Raw genomic sequence first — 20,737 nt, forward strand, 5'->3', positions numbered from 1 at the left:
AGTTTCACTGGAACATTGCAGCAGGCCAAAGACGGACATGTAGGTATGAGAGCAGGGTGGAGTGTTGAAATGGCAAGCGACAGGGAGGTCTGGGTAATGCTTGTGGACAGACTGGACGTGTTCTGCAAAGCGGTCACCCAGTCTGCGTTTGGTCTCTCCAATGTAGAGGACACTGCATTGGGAGCAGCGAATGCAATAGACCAAATTGAAGGAGGTGCAAGTAAAGTGTTGCTTCACCTGAAGGGGGTATTTGGGCCCTTGGACGGTGAGGAGGGAGGAAGTAAAGGGGCAGGTGTTGCATCTTCAGCAATTGCATGGGAAGAAGCATTTTCTGTATTTTGAAAGGGATGAGGTATTGGGGGTGATGGAGGAGTGGACCAGGGTGTCCTGGAGGGAACGGCCCTACGGAATGCTGACAGGGTGAGGGGAAGATGTTTTTGGTGGTGGCATCATGCTGGAGTTGGTGGAAATGGCAGAGGATGATCCTTTGAATGCAGAGGCTGGTGGGGTGAAAAGTGAGGACAAGGGGGACCCTATCATGGTTCTGGGAGGGAGAGGAAGGTGTGAGGGCAGAGGCGCAGAAGGTGGGTCGGACACGGCTGAGGGCTCTGTCAACCGCAGTGGGTGGGAAACCTCGGTGAAGGAAGACATGTTTGAAGCGCCATTTTGGAAAGTGGCATCATCGGAACAGATGCGACAGAGGTGAAGGAACTGAGAGAATGCGATGTAGTCCTCGGGGGAAGCAGGGTATGAGGAGCTATAGTCGAGGTAGCTGTGGGAGTTGGTGGGCTTGTAATTAATATTGGTAGACCGTGTCTCCATTTCTGGTGATAGACTGAGGTCAAGGAAGGGGAGGGAAGTGTCAGAGATGGACCATGTGAAGGTGAGAGAGGGGCGGAAATTGGAAGCAAAGTTGATAAATTTTTCCAGGTCCAGACGAGAGCATGAATTGGCATCAAAACAGTCATCGATGTACCAAAAAAAGTTGTGGGAGGTGGCCTGAGTAGCACTGGAACAAGGAATGTTCTGCATACCCCATAAAGAGTCAGCCATAACTGGGGCCCATGTGGGTATCCATAGCCACACCTTTTTATTTGGAGGAAGCGAGACAAGTTTAAGAAGAAATTGTTCAGTGAGAGAACAAGTTCAGCCAGGCGAAGGAAAGTTGTGGTGGATGGTGAAGGTTCAGGCCTCTCTTCAAGGAAGAAGCGGAGAGCCCTCAGACCATCCTGGTGCAGGGTGGAGGTGTAGAGGGATTGGATGTCCATGGTGAAGAGGAGGCGGTTGGGGCCGGGGAACAGGGAATTGTTGATATGACGTAGGGCATCTGACGAATCACGGATGTAAGTGGGAAGAGACTGGACAAGGGGAGAGAGAACGGAGTCAAAATAGGAAGAAATGAGTTTCGTGGGGCAGGAACAGGCTGACATGATCAGTCTACTGGGACAGTCCTGTTTGTGGATTTTGATAAAGAGGTAGAAGCTGTCTGGGGTTGGGAGACTGGTTGGAAGCAGTGGAGGGAAGATCTCCCGAGGAGATGAGGCCAGTCTTGGAAATGATGGCTTCATGTTTGGTGGTGGGGTCATGGTCCAGGGGGAGGTAGGAGGAAGTACCTGAGAGTTGGCGCTTGGCCTCTGCGAGGTAGAGGTCAATATGCCAGACAACAATAGCACCATCCTTGTTGGCAGGTTTGGGGCCTAGTGCCAAAATTGGGAGAGCTGTCTCTCAGACTAGTCAAGCAACTGCCTGACATAGGCATCCCCATGGAATCATGCCTTTCCGATCATGTCCCAGACTCCACCATTGCCATCCCTGGGTATGTCCTATCCCACTGGCAGGACAGACGCAGCAGAGGTGGTGGCACAGTGGTATACAGTCGGGAGGGAGTTGCCCTGGGAGTCCTCAACATTGACTCCGGACCCCAGGAAGTCTCATGGCATCAGGTCAAATATGGGCAAAGAAACCCCCTGCTGGTTATCACACACCACTCCCTGTCAGCTGATCAATCAGTGCTCCTCCATGTTGAACATCACTTGGAGGAAGCAGAGGGTGGCAAAGTTGCACAATGTATTCTGGGTAGGGGACTTCAATGTCCATCACCAAGAGTGGCTCAGTAGCACCAGAACTGACTGAGCTGGCCGAGTCCTAAAGGACATAACTGCTAGACTGGGTCTGCAACAGGTGGTGAGAGAACCAATGAGGGAAAAGCGTACATGACCTTAACTTCACCAACCTGCCTGCCGCAGTTGCATCTGTCCGAGATAGTATCGGTAGGAATGACCACCGCACAGTTGTTGTGGAGACTAAATCCTGTCTCCACATTGAGGATACCCTCCATTGTGTGGTGTGGCACTACCACCGTGCTAAATGGGATAGATTTCAAACAGATCTAGCAATGTAAGGCTGGCCATCCATGAGGTGCTGAGGGCTATCAGCAGCAGCAGAATTCTACCCAACCACAGTCTGTAACCTCATGGCCCGGCATATCCCCCACTCTACCATCAATCCAGGGGATCGACCCTGGTTCAACGAAGAGCACAGGAGGGCATGCCAGGAGCAGCACCAGGCATACCTAAAAATGAGGTGTCAACCTGGTGAAGTTATAACATGCTGTTTGGCACACAAGTAGTCCTAAGCAGCAACTGATAGAGCTAAGCTATTCCACAACCAATGATGAGATCTAAGCTCCGCAGTTCAGCCACATGCAGTCATGAATGATGATGGACAATTAAACAACTCACTGGAAAAGGAGGCTCCACAAAGATCCCCATTATCAATGATGGAGGAGCCCTGCATATCAGTGCAAAAGATGAGGCTGAAGCAATTGCAACAACCTTCAGCCAGAGATGCCAAGCGGATGATCTATCTGCCTTCTCCAGAGGTCCCCAGCATCACAGATGCCAGTCTTCAGCCAATTTGATTCACCCTACGTGACATCAAGAAACGGCTGAAGGCACTGGATATTGCAAAGGCTATGGGCCTTGAAAATATTCCAGCAATAGTTTTGAAGACTTGTGCTCCTGAACTTGCCTCGCTCCTAGTCAAGCTGTTCCAGTACAGCTACAACACTGGCATCTACACGGCAATGTGGAAAATTGCCCAGGTATGTCCTGTACACAAGCAGAACAAATCCAACCCAGCCAATTACCGCCCCATCAGTCTACTCTCGATCATCAGTAAAGTAATGGAAGGGGTCATCAGCAGTGCTATTAAGTGGCACTTACTTAGCAATAACCTGCTCACTGCCACTCAGTTTGGGTTCCGCCAGGGCCACTCAGCTCCTGACCTCATTACAGCCTTGATTCAAACATGGACAAAAGAGCTGAACTCCCGAGGTGAGGCGAGAGTGTCTGCCTTTGACATTAAGCCTGCATTTGACCGAGTGTGGCATCAAGAAGCCCTAGCAAAACTGGAGTCAATGGGAATTGGGGAAAACTCTCCACCGGTTGGAGTCATACCAAGCACAAAGGAAGATGTTTGTGGTTGTTGGAGATCAATCATCTCAGTTCCAGGACATCACCACAGGAGTTCCTCAGGGTAGTGTCCTCAGCCCAACAATTTTCAGCTGCTTCATCATAACCTAAGGTCAAAAGTGGGGATGTTCGCTGATGATTGGTGCTGAACATTGCACATTTGCGTCTCCTCAGATACTGAAGCAGTCCATGTCCAAATGCAGCAATGTCTGGACAACATCCAGGTTTGGGCTGACAAGTGGTAAGTAATATTCAGACCACATATGCCAGGCAATGACCATCTCCACAAGAGAGAGTCCAACCATCTTCTGTTGAAATTCAATGGCATTACCATCACTGAATTCCCCCACTATCAACAATTTTTGAGGGTTGCCATTGACCAGAAACTGAACTGGACTAGCCATATAAATACTGTGGCTACTAGAGCAGCGATTCTGCAGCTAGTAACCCACCTCCTGACTCCCAAAGCCTGTCCACCATCTACAAGGCACAAGTCAGGAGTGTGATGGACTACTACTCACTTGCCTGGTTGAATGCAGCTCCAAGTACACGAAGCTTGACACCATCCAGGCAAAGCAGCTTGCTTGATTGGTACCCCATCTACAAACATTCATTCCCTCCACTACTGACGCACAGTAGCAATGTGTACCATCTACAAGGTGCACTGCAGAACTCACCAAGCCTCCTTTAGACAGCATCTTCCAAACCCACAACCACTATCATCTAGAAGGACAAGGGCAGCAGATACATGGGAACCCCACCCTGTGGAAGTTCCCATCCAAAACACTCACCATATTGACTTGGAAATATATTGCTGTTCTTTCACTGTTGCTGGGTCAAAATCCTGGAACTCCCTCCGTAACAGCACTGTGGGTGTACCTACAACACATGGACTGCTGCGATCCAAGAAGGCAGCACGTCCCACCTTCTCAAAGGTATTCAGGGATGGGCAATAACTGCAGGCCTAGCCTGCAATTCCCACAACCCATAAATGAATTAAAAAGAAACCAGAGACCACTTGGCAACCAACCAGCACATTCATCTCATACAGTATGTAAAGTTGTTGCTTCCCTAACATTAGTATTCTTGCGATTGTCCTGATGAATGCAAGTTGAAAAACTTTTACACTCTTTTTTCAGCAGTACTCAAGTTCTGCACTACCAAATGGCTCTCAGAAAGCACCCAGATAAATTGAAACCAGCAAACCTCCCTAAGCTCCACTCATCTGGGCTGTCCTCAAACTGACCTTCAGTTTGATTATCCTTCACTTCATGGGTTTCACGACCTTTTGGGGTTTGCTGAATACTTTTGAACTAATTTAGCTCTACCTCCCAAAACAAAAACATCTCTCTGGGCTGCGATTTGTCTTGCAAGCATTGTAGACATCATGTATCCAACTCTTTAGCTAAATAAGCCCACCTGTTTTATAGCTCCATCTCTTCTATTCTGACTTTACTAAACAAACATGGTCACCTTTTTGAACTGCCATTTCTTGATGTTTTCTGGCAATCTCTAAAGCCTAGCGTTTTAATTACTTTGTATTCCTAGCTGTTAACCTCTTTAAGGCAACGTGACTCCAACCTTTTAAACATAATAGACTCCAAGCTTGCTTTAATTACATTTATCATTTTTTAATAGTTAAACTTTAATTCCTGAAACTAAAGATGATATTCAAAAACATGTGAACCATGAACTAGATATTGGCAACAAAGGGTAAACTACTCTTATCCCAAAACTGATTTTCACTTGCACAGTTTAGACTTCTGAAGGTTACAAAATAAAGTGAAGTGATGGCATTGATTGTGAATGGTTGGAGGATGAGTTAGTGTCTTGTTGAGTTTTTCCTTCTACTGTGACTTTCTGACCTGACCAAGAAGATCCATTATACTTATTAATCAACCTGCCCAATTACTGCTCAGTATATTGCCAGCCAGATTGCGTTGGGCATATCATACAACACTGAACTTGGAAGGGGTCAAGGAAGAAAATTAAACTGTTCAGTTGCCAGTTGGCACCAGTGTTGGCTAACGATCTGTGTGGACTTCTTGGGAAGGGGAGAAAGAACAGTGCCCATGATGTAATGCAGCTGGTAATGTCGCTAAATTAGTTGGTCTTAATCCCTGGCTTGCACATGAGGTTTGGGAGGTGAAGAGGGGCTGGAAAGGGTTGGTACCACCGATGGTGAAACCCATGGGAGTAAAGGGGCAATGGCAGCATGAATAGGAAATCGGATAATGGACAAAGGCAGAGAGGAGTGGAGAAGAGTTACTTTTCAAACTGGAGGGACGTTCATAGTGGTATCTCCCAGGGGTTGGTATAGGATTCCTGCTCTTTTTCAAGATGCCTCCATGTATATGCAAGGTCGTTAATATAAGTTCGAAGTTTGGAAATGACATGAAACGCGGAAGTGTAGTAAAACAGTGAAGGGAATAGTAAGACAACAAACTGACAAAATGGGCAGGTGAACTTTAACGCAAAGGAGTGCGAAGGTGTGTTTTGGTAGGAAGCATGAGAAGAGGTGGCATGAACTAAATGGTACAATTTTGAAGTGGGTGTAGGAACGAAGACCTGGGGGTGTATGTAGACAAACCTTTCAAGGTGACAGGGCAAGTTGAGAAGGCTGAGAAAGCAGACCTTGGCTTTATGAACAGAAGCATAGGCTACGAAAGCTAGAAAATTATGGTTAAAAACTTTTATAAAACACTGGATAAGGCTCAGCTGGAGTATTCCTTCTGATTCTAAGCACCACGCTTTTAAGAAGAATATCGAGCCTTTAGAGAGGATGCAGAGGAGATTTACTAGAATGGTACAGGGATGGGGGACTTCAAGTTATGTAAAGAGACTGGAGAAACCAAGGCTGATTTCTTTGAGAGTAGAGAAGGTTATGGAGAGATTTAATAGAGGTTCGTGAAGGGTTTTTGATTAGAGTAAATAAGGAGAAACTGTTTCTAGTTGGAGAGGAGAGACTTTTTTTAAATTCTGGTTATCATCTGAAAAGCATTACCTAATAGAGTTGGGGAAGTAAATTGAATAATAACCTGCAAAAGTGAATTGGATAAATACTTGAAGAGAGAAAGTTTGTACGCAGGCGGATGTGACGGTGAATGGGACTAAAGGTTTAGCTCTTTGAAAGGGCTGTCACAGGAATGATGGGCCAAGGCCTCCATCTGTGCTGTATCATCTATGAAAGCATTCATGAATTTGTGCTAATGAAAGTGAAATGCATCCATTATAGGCACCAGACTGCCCTTTGCTTAGCTGTATTCAACAAACTGCTTTTAAAATTTGTATTTTACATTGCTGAATTACAAGGTTGGGAGGGGCAGGGGGGTGGGGGGCTGGGTGGTGGTAAATGGTACCTGGCTTACAAGACTTAAGGTTTGTATCTGCACTGAACCTGGTAATTATGCCTCAGCACTGACATTCATCACTTTGTGACTATTTTCCTGTTGAGTCTGGTACACCCAGGTACAGGCTGGGATGGAGGGTGAAAATGTGTACTCTGAGCTCAAAAGGCAAATTGTATTCTTGAATGTTACAAATACAGAGGTTATGATGTTTTGGGACTGTGCCTTTAAGGTAAAAAGGAAGAATGAAGGGAGGGGTCACAAGACCTGCTCTGAATTATGCTGACGACAAGCCTGAGTGGCTTGGCTGTTAAAGGGGGCCCCAGGGTATTTTGCTGAGGTGCTAGATATTCACACCTGTAAACACAGTAATAACCAGGGAAGCTGTGCTGACGATCGATAGACCATTATTCTCCAAGTTACTGGGCGTTGTTAGGAATGTCAAGTTTCATAAATGGCAATACTTTAAACTGTCTATTTAATTCTTGATAAAATGAAGTTGTGGATCTGGAGAATACTAATCAGCATTTCTACCTGGATACAAGGCCCATATGAGTCACTTTGCTGTGGAGATAGGCTTTGAGAGGGGGAAGAGTCCATAAGAAGCCATTGTAGGATTGAGATAGAGGATTTCCTAAAAAAATACCCTGAACTGTTAGGCTCTGTCTTCAAGAATGCAAGCAGAGAGATAGAGACAACAAGTCCCTATTGTTCACCATACAAGATGCAGGTGGGAGCCCATGCTCAGGATGAAGAAACCAAGTTCATGAGGGTTTAAACACAGCTGGGAGATTTGTCTAGCTTTGGCTAGAGGAAGGAACTACAATTCATTCCTCAAAGTCAGTTCAGGGAATAAAAGTTACCTAGGTGGGACAGGAAAAGGAGCTGAGAATAACCCTGGACTGGTTCTTGGAGAATGAAGTTTCCACTTGAAGGACAGTGAAGTATAACTGTATCGGGGGATTTTTGGTCATTGTAAAAGGTAAACTACAGAAAGGGTCCCCCATTTAAGAGTATAGGTTGCCTACTGAAACAGTGTTTAGTCAATGTTGCTTTTAGTTTGTTACAATAGAAGGCTTGACTTAACTTAACCTTGTTATGTGATCCTTCCAGTCAGTCACTGGAAGTTCGAATTTCTTTTTAAAAGTCTCTACAAGGATCATGAGACAAATTTGACACAAGATAGCTGTTACTATTTTAATGCCTATGTAGCCAAAAAATGCCTTTTGAAATAATTTTAGTGCATTATGTAATTGACAAGTGTTTTCTTTATGTCCCTTTAACCTTCACCACAGGAAAAGCTCTTACAGTAGCAGTGCCAAACTTTTCACTTCATGCACTAACGATCCTTGTGGCCTGGTCTTGATGCAACTGACGAATTTGTTGTGTTTTTTTTCATTCCTTCCTCAGCTTATTGGGATATTGGCTTGTTAACCACTAAGTAGAACGTCCTGTTAAGGGATGTTGCTATTGTTATTGATTTTTCATGGCAATTTGGGAACAAACCATCAATCTTGTAGGTCCAATTTTTACGCTGCCTGTTGATGGGACTCGTGATTTTGTTTGTGCTGTGGTTAAGCAGTTTGTAAGCAAGAAAAGCCACAGTGTAAGGATGCAGTTAGCTTTTCTGCTTGTCTGCGATTGCACTAACTTGAATCAATGCTAAATCCCATCTGGTCATGTGCTGTGTGGTAAAGTGAAAAGCATTGGGCAATTGCCTAGGTATCAAGATTTTCTTTAGTGTGGGGAAACCCACAATTCTTTCCCCTAACTAATCTCATGTTACCTAGTGACAGCATATCTTGCTTTGGCTGACTAGTAATCAGTATAGTAATCAGTATATATTTACTTTCCCATCTCTGAACTCTTCTCTCTTCAAGATAGGTAGAACCTTTGCCCTATGAAATCTGCATATGAGCCAAATTCATGCATTCCTACAGCGGTGCAGTGCAAAGTAGATATGTGAGTGATCATTTGGGTGATTAGAGCACTTTCCAGCGAGGAGTTTGCAATCCCAAGGGAAGGATGATAGAATTTAAATATGATGCTGTGCTCTGTAATTGAGAGTATAGATCAGGCTATTGTTCATTTTGCTTCCCTCCATGTTCTTGTCTGCCTCCAATGACTGAGAATCTGTATGGAGCATCATGGATGTGAGCCCCTATCGCTCCATTCTGTGGCTTGTATCAATAGCAAAGTGCCAATTCGTCTTGTTTCTTTGCAGCAATTGAGTAATGGGAACATATTCCAATGTGGTAATGAAGTAAGTTCCTGAATGTCTAACCAGCTGGGTGTAAACCTTAAAAAATGGCAGAGCTGCTTGCTTTTTCCACCATTGCATTGTTATGCCATATGTTGTAGGGTGGCTGAATTGTACTATTAATGATAGAGTTCATATGCAGACACTGCTTGAGTGGAAACATTAAGTTTATTTACAATATACTCAGCAGCAACTACATGTGTGCTTTCAACTCCAACTCTACCTCTACTCCGACTCCTGAGGTAGCCTGCACTACTCTCCTATTGGTTATTACAGATCATGTGATCTTCCTTAACAAGTATTATTCTTAAAGGTACATTGCACACTAAATAAAACCATAATTACTACACTGTACTAGTCCAGAATTCACTTTTGCTCGATATCTTGACTGTTGTTTAGGAAACCTTTCTATGACGAGATTAAATGCCTGTAAAGATTACTTCTCGGATAATGGAATCTTTCTGAAATATTGGAGTTGAAGGCTATAAGGAGCTGGCACGAAAGAGGAGTTGAGGCCTGGGGCAGATCAGCCATGATCTCAACGAGTGGCGGGGCAGGCTTGAGGGGCCGAATGGTCTACTCCTATTTCTTATGTTCTTACTGGGGCTCTGGTTTCTGCATTCAGTGTATTAACCCAATAACCAGAATGTTAATGCACCGAGTTGTGATTATAATTATTATGTGCGCATATGGCATCATTCTGTTTCTTTTTTTAAAAAGTCATGCTTGTGTTTTTATTTTTAGGTTTGGTGCTTGGTCAAGTCAGCACTGTTCCTACAGTTCCACTTGGTTCTACACTAGTGACCACTTTGCCTAACACAGCTGATGGCATTAACATTACCAGCAGCACGACACAGGGAATTAACGCCACATCAGCTCACTTTTCAGGGACAGTCACATCCATTTCTCCAAACTGTACAGTTTTAAACATCTCTAATTGTGCTGTGTGTTCTCCAGGGCATTTCTCCAATAATGGTAAGTGGCTTTGGTGTTTCTTTAGTTAGAAGTTTTGCCCAAGTTTTAAAGCAGCAATGTACTTAAAATCTTTGCTCTTTTTTTTCCCCCTGTGGAATGAATCTTGGGGCGGGATTTTCCGCCCCCGCCCGCCACCAGGCTCATCTGTTCCCACCGAACCTCCTGTGGCAGGACCTGATACGACAGGACCAGGAAAATCCCGGCCTTGGTCTCTGGTGCACCGTTCCAGCCAGTTCCATCATCTTGTGCTATCTTCGTTTAACGCATGTCATATGTGATGATGCATTTGTTGGTGTACTTTTTAGTGTGCCTGGATGCGCAGCTGTAATCTGTTTGGATCATCCTAATGCAAATTAGTACCACTATGGAAATCCAATCCTCAGTATTATCACCGGGATGTGAGGAGTGTGCGAATTATCAAGCCCTACTACTCCACAGTCTGTACCGTTAATTTAAATGCTTAATTTACTCACCAAAATGGCCAGTTGTGTACCTATACCTCTAGCACCTAGAAAACAAGGGACACTGGTCAGTCTTCTTTCAAAGACTCGGAATGATTTAATTTATTTTAAAAGCAAAACTTCTTTTAACAAGCTGCAAGTACTGGTTAACACACATTTGTAATCGAGTATAACTATCTATCTCTTCCTGAAGAATTCCCCCAGCTCGCCCACTTGCACAATGGAATCTCTCTGCAGGGATGGGTGTTATAAAATAAAGGATAACGTTCACAGGGCCTCAGCCCTGTTGACTTGGAGTTCTCTCACATAAAGACAGGCTGCTGATCCCAGTGGATGCCTGGGTGTTCTCACCACTGGTCTCAGTCTGCATTTGGACCTGCAAAGCTGGTTACGCTCCGGTGAGGGTTCTCTGGCTACAGGTTGATGGCCACACAATTTTAGGCAAGGTAGAGAAAGGGGGCCAGTCGAGGTAGCCTTCTTTCCTCAGCTTGGTCTCTAACCAAACTGCCTTCAAAACAAAGGCAAAATACTGCAGGTGCTGGAAACCTGAAACAAAAACAGAAAATGCCGGAAAAGCTCAGCAGGTCTGACGGCATCTGTGGAGAGAAAGACAGAGTTAACGTTTTGAGTGCCTATGACTCTTCTTCAGAGCTATCTAGTTCTGACGAAGAGTCATACGGTCTTAAAACATTAACTCTGTCTTTCTCTCCACAGATGCCGTCAGACCTGCTGAGTTTTTCCAGCATTTTTTGTTTTTGCCTTCAAAACAAGCTTAAGTTTTTTTTCTCTCTCCCATGCCTTTTTGTCTCCCAGATTTTCATTAATTGATTTCCTTTTGCAGTTCAACACAAACAAACAACTCCTTCTCAAGTACCGTATAGGCCAGGTGATTTCTTGGAAGAGGCCTGCTTGTTTACAGTTCCAAGGTGAACTTATGACCTTTTTTTTTAAAAAAAAAATCCCAGGTTAGCATCCACATGTCCAGATCTTGACAAATTCTTCCATTTTGTAAAAGAAACTTCAGTCTTGAGCGATATGATTCTAACATCGGAAGTATCTACGTGAGCCACATGCATCCTCAGATTTAGGAATTTAGGATCAGGAGAAGGTCATTCAGTTCCTTAAACCTGTTTCGCCAATCAATTAAATCATATATTCCAGCGCGAATTTGAGGTGGTTTATGGGACAAAGGGAAGCCTGACTTGCCAAGCTATTTTGAATTTGACACACTTCTGCTGTTATCTAAGGTTTACGAATGTCCTCGTTATATTATTGAGTTTAACTAAAGTGTTTATATTTCATGTATAATGTGATGGATATTTAAGTGGCCGTAACTTTTATTTTTTCAATTCAAGGGTCCCTGAACTGCTCCTGCTGTTCTGATGGGTTCTGCCTTGCCCCACATGATTGTCTGATGTGCCCACAGGGTTATTACCAGTCTCAAGCTGGACGGATGACTTGTCTGCCTTGTTCAAAAGGTGCTTATACGAAGTAAGTACATGGGAGAAATACTAACAATTGGACATTGGGCTCCCTCTAATACCTTCACAAGTGGCCTTTCTTCACAGGTGGCCCTAGGCACTGAATGGCAGGCTCTTTGGCCAGAGGGGCAATGTAGTTGAGCCCAATCCTAATCTCTTCTGATGTTTAACCTTCCTTCTGCAGTGACATTGAGGCTTTGCACCCACCAGATGAATGGTCAAATGAGCACCATATCACCATTTGTCAGTGTTTATCCATAAGTTATAGAAAAAGCTGACTAAATTTCCAGTTACTGAAGCAATTGAGGTTTTAATAACAGAAATATAGCCAGACTTGCATAGGCTGAGGAGTTGGGAAAGTGAAAAAGGAACAATGAACTAAAAGGTTGCTTAATTATGTGCCTTCAAATTGGAAGGCAGGAAAAATGTTTGCTAAACCTTCATCCTAGAGCAACTAAACTGATGACTAGACATGTGAACGTTTAAGAGGAAAGGGCATTACTGAAGAGTACAGGAGAGCTGATGGTGATAGTCCACTAGGGGTTAGCAAAATGAATAAAACATTGTACAGATGCATCCAGACTACAACCCATACCATTACCCCACTAAGATCAACCAACCCTGTACAGACCAGGAACTGAATCAGACACTAACTGGTCTCACTATCACAGAATCACAGAATTGTTATATTGTAGAAAGAGACCAATTGGCCCATCGTGTCTGCACTGGCTTTCTGGGCATTTTAACTTGGTGCCAATTTCCTGCCTTTTCCCTATAACCCTGCACATTGTTTCTATTTAAATAATCATCCAATGCCCTTTTGAATGCCTCAGTTGAACCTGGCTCCATCGCACTTCCAGGCAGTGCATTCCAAACCCTAACTACTCGTTGTGTGAAAAAGTTTTTTCTAGCCTCACATTTGCTTCTTTTGCAAATACTTTAAATCTGTGCCCTCTCGTCCTTGATCCGTTTATGAGCGGGAACAGTTTAGAAACATAGAAACATAGAGCAGGCCATTCGGCCCTTCGAGCCTGCTCCGCCATTCATTATGATCATGGCTGATCATGCAACTCAATCGCCTGCTCCCACTTTCTCCCCATATCCTTTGATCCCTTTCGCCCCAAGAGCTATATCTAACTCCTTCTTGAAAACATACAATGTTTTGGCCTCAACTACTTTCTGTGGTAGCGAATTCCACAGGCTCACCACTCTCTGGCTGAAGAAATTTCTCCTCATCTCAGAGTAGGTGTTTCTCCCTATCTACTCTATCGAGACCCCTCATGATTTTGAAAACTTCTATCAAGTCTCCTCTTAGCCTTCTCTTCTCCAAGGAAAACAGTCCCAACTTCTCCAATCTTTCCTCATAACGGAAGTGTCTCATCCCTGGAACCGTTCTTGTAAACCTCTTCTGCACTCTCTCCAATGCATTCACATTCTTCCTATAGTGTGGCACCCAGAACTCTACACAATACTCCAGCTGAGGTCTAACCAGTGTCTTATATAAGTTCATCATAAACTCCCTGCTCTTGTACTCTATGCCCCTATTAATGAAGCCTAGAATACTCTCTCTACCTGTCCTGCCACCTTTAATGAGCGTATCACCTCACACTTCCCCGCATTGAACTTCATCTGCCACCTATCTACTCACTCCACCAATTTGTCAATGTCCTTTTGAAGTTCTACACTGTCCTCCTCACAGTTTACAATTCTCCCAAGTTTTGTGTCATCTGCAAACTTTGAAATTGTCCCCTGCACACCAAGATCTAAATTTTTTAAATATACCAGTAGCTCAGTTGCTTGCTAGCTTTTCTAGCTGACCCGCTGGAAGATCTGTATTAAACTTCCTTTTGGTGGGAAACCTTTAGTTTACTGTGCGTGTGACTCTGCTTTGCGATCATAAACGTTGTTCTTATACTCTTCCATCCATTACAGTAGCTTTGGGACCTGCTGCCTTTGCTTAAGTGTTTAATGGGCATTTGCGGGATTGAAACTGGTGACAGGAAGTGAATGAGTAAAGTGGATCACAGAGAGCCAATTAACACACACACACTTCCTGTAGGAATGTGAACTGATTTAATATCTAAATGGGGTCATGACAGTTTTAGGAATTTGAACTTTTCTTTTCCTGTGTTGGCTACCATTTTAAAAAATACATTCCAGCCATGTTCGGTGTACTGAATTCTGGGAGGGACTAGACTGTTCATAATGAAACATTTTACTACCATGGTAGATGTTGCTGGGACCCTCACGAGTTGCTCAAAAATGAGGACCGAACCGTGGAAATGGAGAAACAGATGATTCAGTCCATCTGCTGCTGGAATTCTCATCCATACTTTGTTACTTCAAGGCTCAACTATTCTAAACCCCTTGTAGCTGGCTTCTCATCTTCCATGCTCCCTAAAGTTGAGCTCATCCATCTATCCTAACTCAACCAAATCCTGTTCACCCATCACCCTGATGCCTGCTGTCCTTTAGCTCCTGACCTGGCAACACCTCTACTTTTTTAATTCTTATTTTCAAATCCCTCCCCAGCTATGTAACTCCTACAGCACTACAACTCTAGGAATGGAGCAACACAGAGTTCTTAGTCATCACTCCACCATTGGCAGTCATGCCTTCAGCTGTCCAGGCCCTAAACTCTGGATAAAAGCAAAAAACTGCGGATGCTGGAAATCCAAAACAAAAATAAAAATACCTGGAAAATCTCAACAGGTCTGACAGCATCTGCGGAGAGGAACACAGTTAACATTTCGAGTCCGTATGACTCTTCAACAGAACTAAGGAAAAATAGAAAAGAGGTGAAATATAAGCTGGTTTAAAGGGGGGTGGGACAGGTAGAGCTGGATAGAGGGCCAGTGATAGGTGGAGATTACCAAAAGATGTCATAGACAAAAGGACAAAGAGGTGTTGAAGGTGGTGACATTATCTAAGGAATGTGCTAATAGGTGACATTAAGGGTAGAAAGCAGGACGAGCAAGGTACAGATGGCCCTAGTGGGGGTGGGGTGGGGGGAAGGGATCGAAATAGGCTAAAAGGTAGAGATAAAACAATGGATGGAAATACATTTAAAAATAATGGAAATAAGTGGGAAAAGAAAAATCTATATAAATTATTGGAAAAAAGGGAGATCAGAAAGGGGGTGGGGATGGAGGAGAGAGTTCATGATCTAAAATTGTTGAACTCAATATTCAGTCCGGAAGGCTGTAAAGTGCATAGTCGGAAGATGAGGTGCTGTTCCTCCAGTTTGCGTTGAGCTTCACTGGAACAATGCAGCAGGCCAAGGACGAACATGTGGGCATGAGAGCAGGGTGGAGTGTTGAAATGGCAAGCGACAGGGAGGTCTGGGTCATGCTTGCGGACATACCGAAGGTGTTCTGCAAAGCGGTCACCCAGTCTCCATTTGGTCTCTCCAATGTAGAGGAAACCGCATTGGGAGCAGCGAATGCAGTGGACTAAATTGAGGGAAATGCAAGTGAAATGCTGCTTTACTTCAATGGAGTGTTTGGGCCTTTGGACGGTGAGGAGAGGGGAAGTAAAGGGGCAGGTGTTGCATCTTCTGCGGTTGCATGGGAAGGTGCCGTGGGAGGGGGTTGAGGTGTAGGGGGTGATGGAGGAGTGGACCAGGGTGTCCCGGAGGGAATAATCCCTGCAGAATGCCGCCGGGGGGGGTGAAGGGAAGATGTGTTTGTTGCTGGCATCATGCTGGAGTTGGTGGAGATGGCGGAGGATGATCTTTTGAATGCAGAGGCTGGTGGGATGATAAGTGAGGACAAGGGGGACCCTATCATGGTTCTGGGAGGGAGAGGAAGGTGTGAGGGCGGATGCGCGGGAGATGGGCCGGACCCGGTTGAGGGCCCTGTCAACCACCATGCGTGGAAAACCTCGGTAAAGGAAGAAGGAAGACATGTCAGAGGAACTGTTTTTGAAAGTGGCATCATCAGAACAGATGCGATGGAGGCGAAGGAACTGAGAGAATGGGATGGAGTTCTTACAGGAAGCGGGGTTTGAGGAGCTGTAGTCGAGGTAGCTGTGGGAGTCGGTAGGCTTGTAATGAATATTGGTGGACAGTCTATCACCAGAAATTGAGACAGAGGAGTCAAGGAAGGGAAGGGAAGTGTCCGAGATGGACCATGTGAAAATGATGGAGGGGTGGAAATTGGAAGCAAAATTTATACATTTTTCCAGGTCCAGACGAGAGCATGAAGCAGAACTGAAAACTCCCTAAACTCTGGAGTTCCTTCCCTAAGCCTCTCGACATTTAAAAGATGAATTAATTGATGCAAGGGAAAAGTGCTGTTTTCTACGAAAGTTGGTGCTTAGTGTTTTCTGCTATAAGTTTACCCTGGGAAGTGATTTTTCCATCTTGTCTTACATGCTCACTTGGATTTTTTTAAATTATAAGGAAGGTGCTTTCATTATAGGTATCTGATTTTGAAAAAATGGTATGATCAGTCAATCTAACTCCCTCAAGGGTCGTAGACTGAGGTTTATCACAACGTTAAGAGATGCAGGATGAAGGGGGTGATGGTGGCGTAGTGGTATAGTCAATGGACTACCAATCCAGTGACCCAGGCTAATGCTGTGGGGACATGAGTTCAAATCCCATCAAGTTAGCTATAGAATTTAAATTCAATTAATGATTCTGGAATTGAAAATTAGTCTCTGTAATGGTGACCATGAAACTATCATCAATTGTTATAAAACCCATCCAGTTCACCTGCATCATTTTAGGGAAGGAAATCTGCCATCCTTAACTGGTCTGACCTGCATGGGACTCCAGACCCACAGCAGCATGGTTGACTCTTAACTGCCCTCTGAAATGGCCTAACAATCCTGTTATGATGTGGCAAGTGATGTGTGCCAGGCAGACCAAATCCACAAGGGAAACTTGGCCACACACTATCACAATAGTTTTGTAATTTGTATTTATTATGAAAAGATTTGAGCACTGAAATCAGAAGTAATAAGCCCACTAACACCTTTAGAGATTTAAAAACTAAATTAAAATATTTATTAACAAAAAAGATTTCAAGCACATACATAAGATTACAGTTACTTAATACTATAACTAATCCCAAAATTCCTGATTAACCTGTCTCCCAACTACACATCCCTTTTAAGGCAACAGTCCAAAATATATTTTAAATTTAAATCATCAAGCCAGCAAGTTTACCACAGCACTCACTCGACAGTGGAATTACAAAGGCTTTCCCCCATCTTTGGTTACTGGATACAGCAGAGTTCTGCAAAAATGGCTGGAGGCATCCCCAAGGTTGTTTTACATGGTCCTCTTAGATCTTACCTGGCCCCCAACATAGCCTTCTATTCTCTTATCTGTAAATCCCATTGTTCGATACGTCTTTGGAAATTTATTTTTCCCATATAATATAAAAATCTTTCATGTTGCCAATATGGTCAGTAGCTTTGGGGGAAAAATAAACATACGGCTCAGCCTTGCTTATCTTGTTAGTTGTAAACATCCTATCATCCCTTTGAAACCTAAACAACTCTTCATTTATCTAAAATGAAAATTTCCTTCACACCCTACATGCTAAGACCTCATCCATGTTTATTCATTTGCATTTCAAATGCCTTTTACCCCTAACTCTTGATAATTTCAAGCTTTCAGTCTATCTGACTCTAATTCGATTAAATTATACAGATGGACCCATCCGCACTCACACCCTTTAAAAGTCCTTTTCAATAAACCACAATAATATAATGAAAAAAAGCTAGTTTCATGACAATGCCACTCCGTTCAAGGGCAATTGGGATGGGCAACAAATGATACCCACATCCCATGGAAGAATAAATAAAAAAAATATCAATGCAACCTTGTTCTCTATGCCCAATAATCAAATAAAATACACTCGCTGACCTTTGTTTATAGGTGGCCGGAGAGGAATGTTATGTATTGCAAAGTAATTCTCTAACTCTTTTTAAGTGTGTTTTGTGGGGCTTCTTGGCAGTTCACTCACTCCGTGTAATTCCTCATTTGGCAGACTTTGTATTGATATATTGTAGATACTTTGAGTGGTGAAAAATGTTATGACACTGTCCTTCATTTTGTGGGTATGGGTTCAAATTCAGATCTGTCTGGATTCTTTTTTGCTTGTGTGTGTGTGTGTGTGTGTGTGTGTGTGTGTGTGTGTGTGTATATAGCTTCAGTTTAGCCAACAATAAACTTGTTACAAAATATAGGTGGGGGAGGAAAAGGCCCTTCATGTAATAAAGTGGATTCAAAGCAGAAAGGTTTGGGATTGTTGTATAATAAATTCCAATTCCATCTATAACGGTATGAGGTAGATCTTCACAATTGCCTAATCTTTTATTCTAAGTTTTAAAACTTTCATTACAAGTCATTTTAAGTTCCAACGTAATAATTTGGTGTCTATTTTTTTGCAGTTCTACAGGGAGCACAGAATGCCAATCCTGTGAATCTGGGTTTTATGCCAATGAAACTGGTTCCAAATCCTGCAGAGCTTGCCTTCCAGGTAGAGTTGCTTTCCTACTGCTATGCAAGAGTTCAGTGAAGGTGGGCTGGGGGTGGGTGGGGAGGGTTGGTAATGCAGTAAATTGCTGTGTCTTGTGTTCTTTATATTCTTCCTCCCTTCACTTATAACTCATGGAAGATAAATGGAACAAACATAGGTTTAAACCCAACTTTGATTGACTTGCGCAGCAAAGTGGAAGTTTTAAACTAGATCATTGTGTTCACCCCTTTTCCACATGGATGTTTTGCATCATCTTTAAACTAAAAGAAGGGAGCAGAGTTTGTGATTGAACAGTGTCACGACTCACTGGGGATAGTGTGCTGTAATATCAAGCCCCACTGCTTCCCCGAGCCATGACAAATGTGAAAAGTTTGATCAAACCACCAGATTGCCACAATGCTACCTAACTGCTTAATGTAGGTTATCAGAGTACAAGCACCAGGTTTATAAACTTAAAAGGTAAATAACTTAAACTCTACTCCCTTCTTAAATCCCTATATATACATGCACATGCATGTACACACACACACACACACACACCACAGGTTTTAAGGGTGGGATAAAACAGTTCAATAGCACCAATCCGGAGCACAGGATTCGATGGGTTGATTTTGATCGATGTCTTCCAAATTCCTTTCAGTTCTTGTTGATGACACGAGGTGGTCTTCCAGCATTTTCAGTGTTTAGCTCACTGGTTGAGAACTTGCTTTTCAATGTCTCTAACAATGGTTTTCTCCTTTTCCTTTTAACAGATGTTTCCTCAGAGAGAGAGAGAGTAGGAGAGAAATGGGGAAAAGAGATTTGAGATGTTTTCTCTTTGCAGGCCAGGAGCTTTCTGCACTGCTCTTGCACAAAAACCTGGTCACCTGGTCAGGAGCTGTTATCAGACAGCTCCCTTGGTCTAGCACTGCTGTCCAGCACCATCCTGCCTTTCATGGCACATTCTGTTCCAGGGCTGCAACATTGTATATATATCTCATCCTGACATTTCTCTCAAACTGCAGCCGTTGCAATCCCAATCCACAATCCAACAGAAAATAAAAAGATATGTTCTTTACAACAGCTCCTCCTGCAGTATTTTACTTCCTGATTGTGAAACAACTCTGAAAACAATAGAGCAACTCTTTTCTCCCCAAAGTAGCTTGTGTTATTTCTCTGTTCAGGAAAATCAGTTTGGAGTTTGATCCATGTCCATTGAGCTTTTTAATTTTGAGCCTTTGTTGTTCCATGGTTGTTATTTTTGTAGGCTGCTATGCAGATGACCATCCACACTGAAACAATCTATTCAGCATGTTTGGCGTAGATGTAGAGTTAGATTTTCTATTGATGCATAGAATGATACAGAAACTGAGGCTCTTCATAGAAGTACTTTTGAGAAGAGTGCTCCAGTTAGTTTCACTCACCTGTTCTTTCACCATTGCCATGAACATTTCTACTTTTCAAGTTTATCCAATTCCCTTTTGAAAGTTGGTATTGAATCTGCTTCCACCACCCTTTCAGGCAATATATTCCAGATCAGAACAATGTTCTGCTTGTTTTAAAAATAATTCTCCTTATTTCTCCCGCCCACCCCACTAAACCTTTTATTTGCCAGTTATCTTAAATCTGTGTCCTCTGGTTACAGGCTCTCCTGCCAGTAGAACCAGTTTCTCCTTATCTAACAGAACTTTTCACAACAAAAACAGAATTACCTGGAAAAACTCAGCAGGTCTGGCAGTATCGGCGGAGAAGAAAAGAGTTGACGTTTCGAGTCCTCATGACCCTTCGGCAGAACTGAGTAAAGTTAGGAGAGGGGTGAAATATAAGCTGGTTTAAGGTTGGGGGGGGTGGTGGGGTGGGGGGGAGAGAAGTTGTGGGGGGGGGGATTGGTTGTAGGGACAAGCAAGCAGTAATAGGAGCAGATAATCAAAAGATGTCACAGACAAAAGGAACAAAGGGGTGTTAAAGGTGGTGATATTATCTAAGAAAATGTGCTAATTAAGACTGGATGGCAGGACACTCAAGGTACAGCTCTAGTGGGGGTGGGGTGGAAAGACTGACAACAGGGTATTACAGTTATAGATTTAAAAATAATGGAAATAGGTGGGAAAAGAAAAATCTATATAAATTTATTGGAAAAAACAAAAGGGAGGGGGAAGAAACGGGGTGGGGATGGGGGGAGGGAGTTTAAGATCTAAAGTTGTTGAATTCAATATTCAGCCCGGAAGGCTGTAAAGTGTCTAGTCGGAAGATGAGGTGCTGTTCCT

At 43.5% G+C, this 20,737-nt stretch overlaps 1 protein-coding gene across 1 annotated transcript in view; it reads left to right on the top strand.

Annotated features, from left to right (window-relative positions):
* Positions 1 to 20,737, top strand: part of LOC144687242 (uncharacterized) — a 51,899-nt gene that overhangs the window by 13,978 nt on the left and 17,184 nt on the right. The window contains exons 2-4 of the mRNA XM_078553067.1: positions 9,825 to 10,055; positions 11,872 to 12,007; positions 18,403 to 18,491. Of these exons, the coding sequence (XP_078409193.1) occupies positions 9,825 to 10,055; positions 11,872 to 12,007; positions 18,403 to 18,491 (456 nt within the window). The remainder of the gene's footprint in view (positions 1 to 9,824; positions 10,056 to 11,871; positions 12,008 to 18,402; positions 18,492 to 20,737) is intronic.

The sequence above is a fragment of the Cetorhinus maximus genome, chromosome 1, assembly GCF_964194155.1.
Source record: "Cetorhinus maximus chromosome 1, sCetMax3.hap1.1, whole genome shotgun sequence".
NCBI classification, from domain to species: Eukaryota; Metazoa; Chordata; class Chondrichthyes; order Lamniformes; family Cetorhinidae; genus Cetorhinus; species Cetorhinus maximus.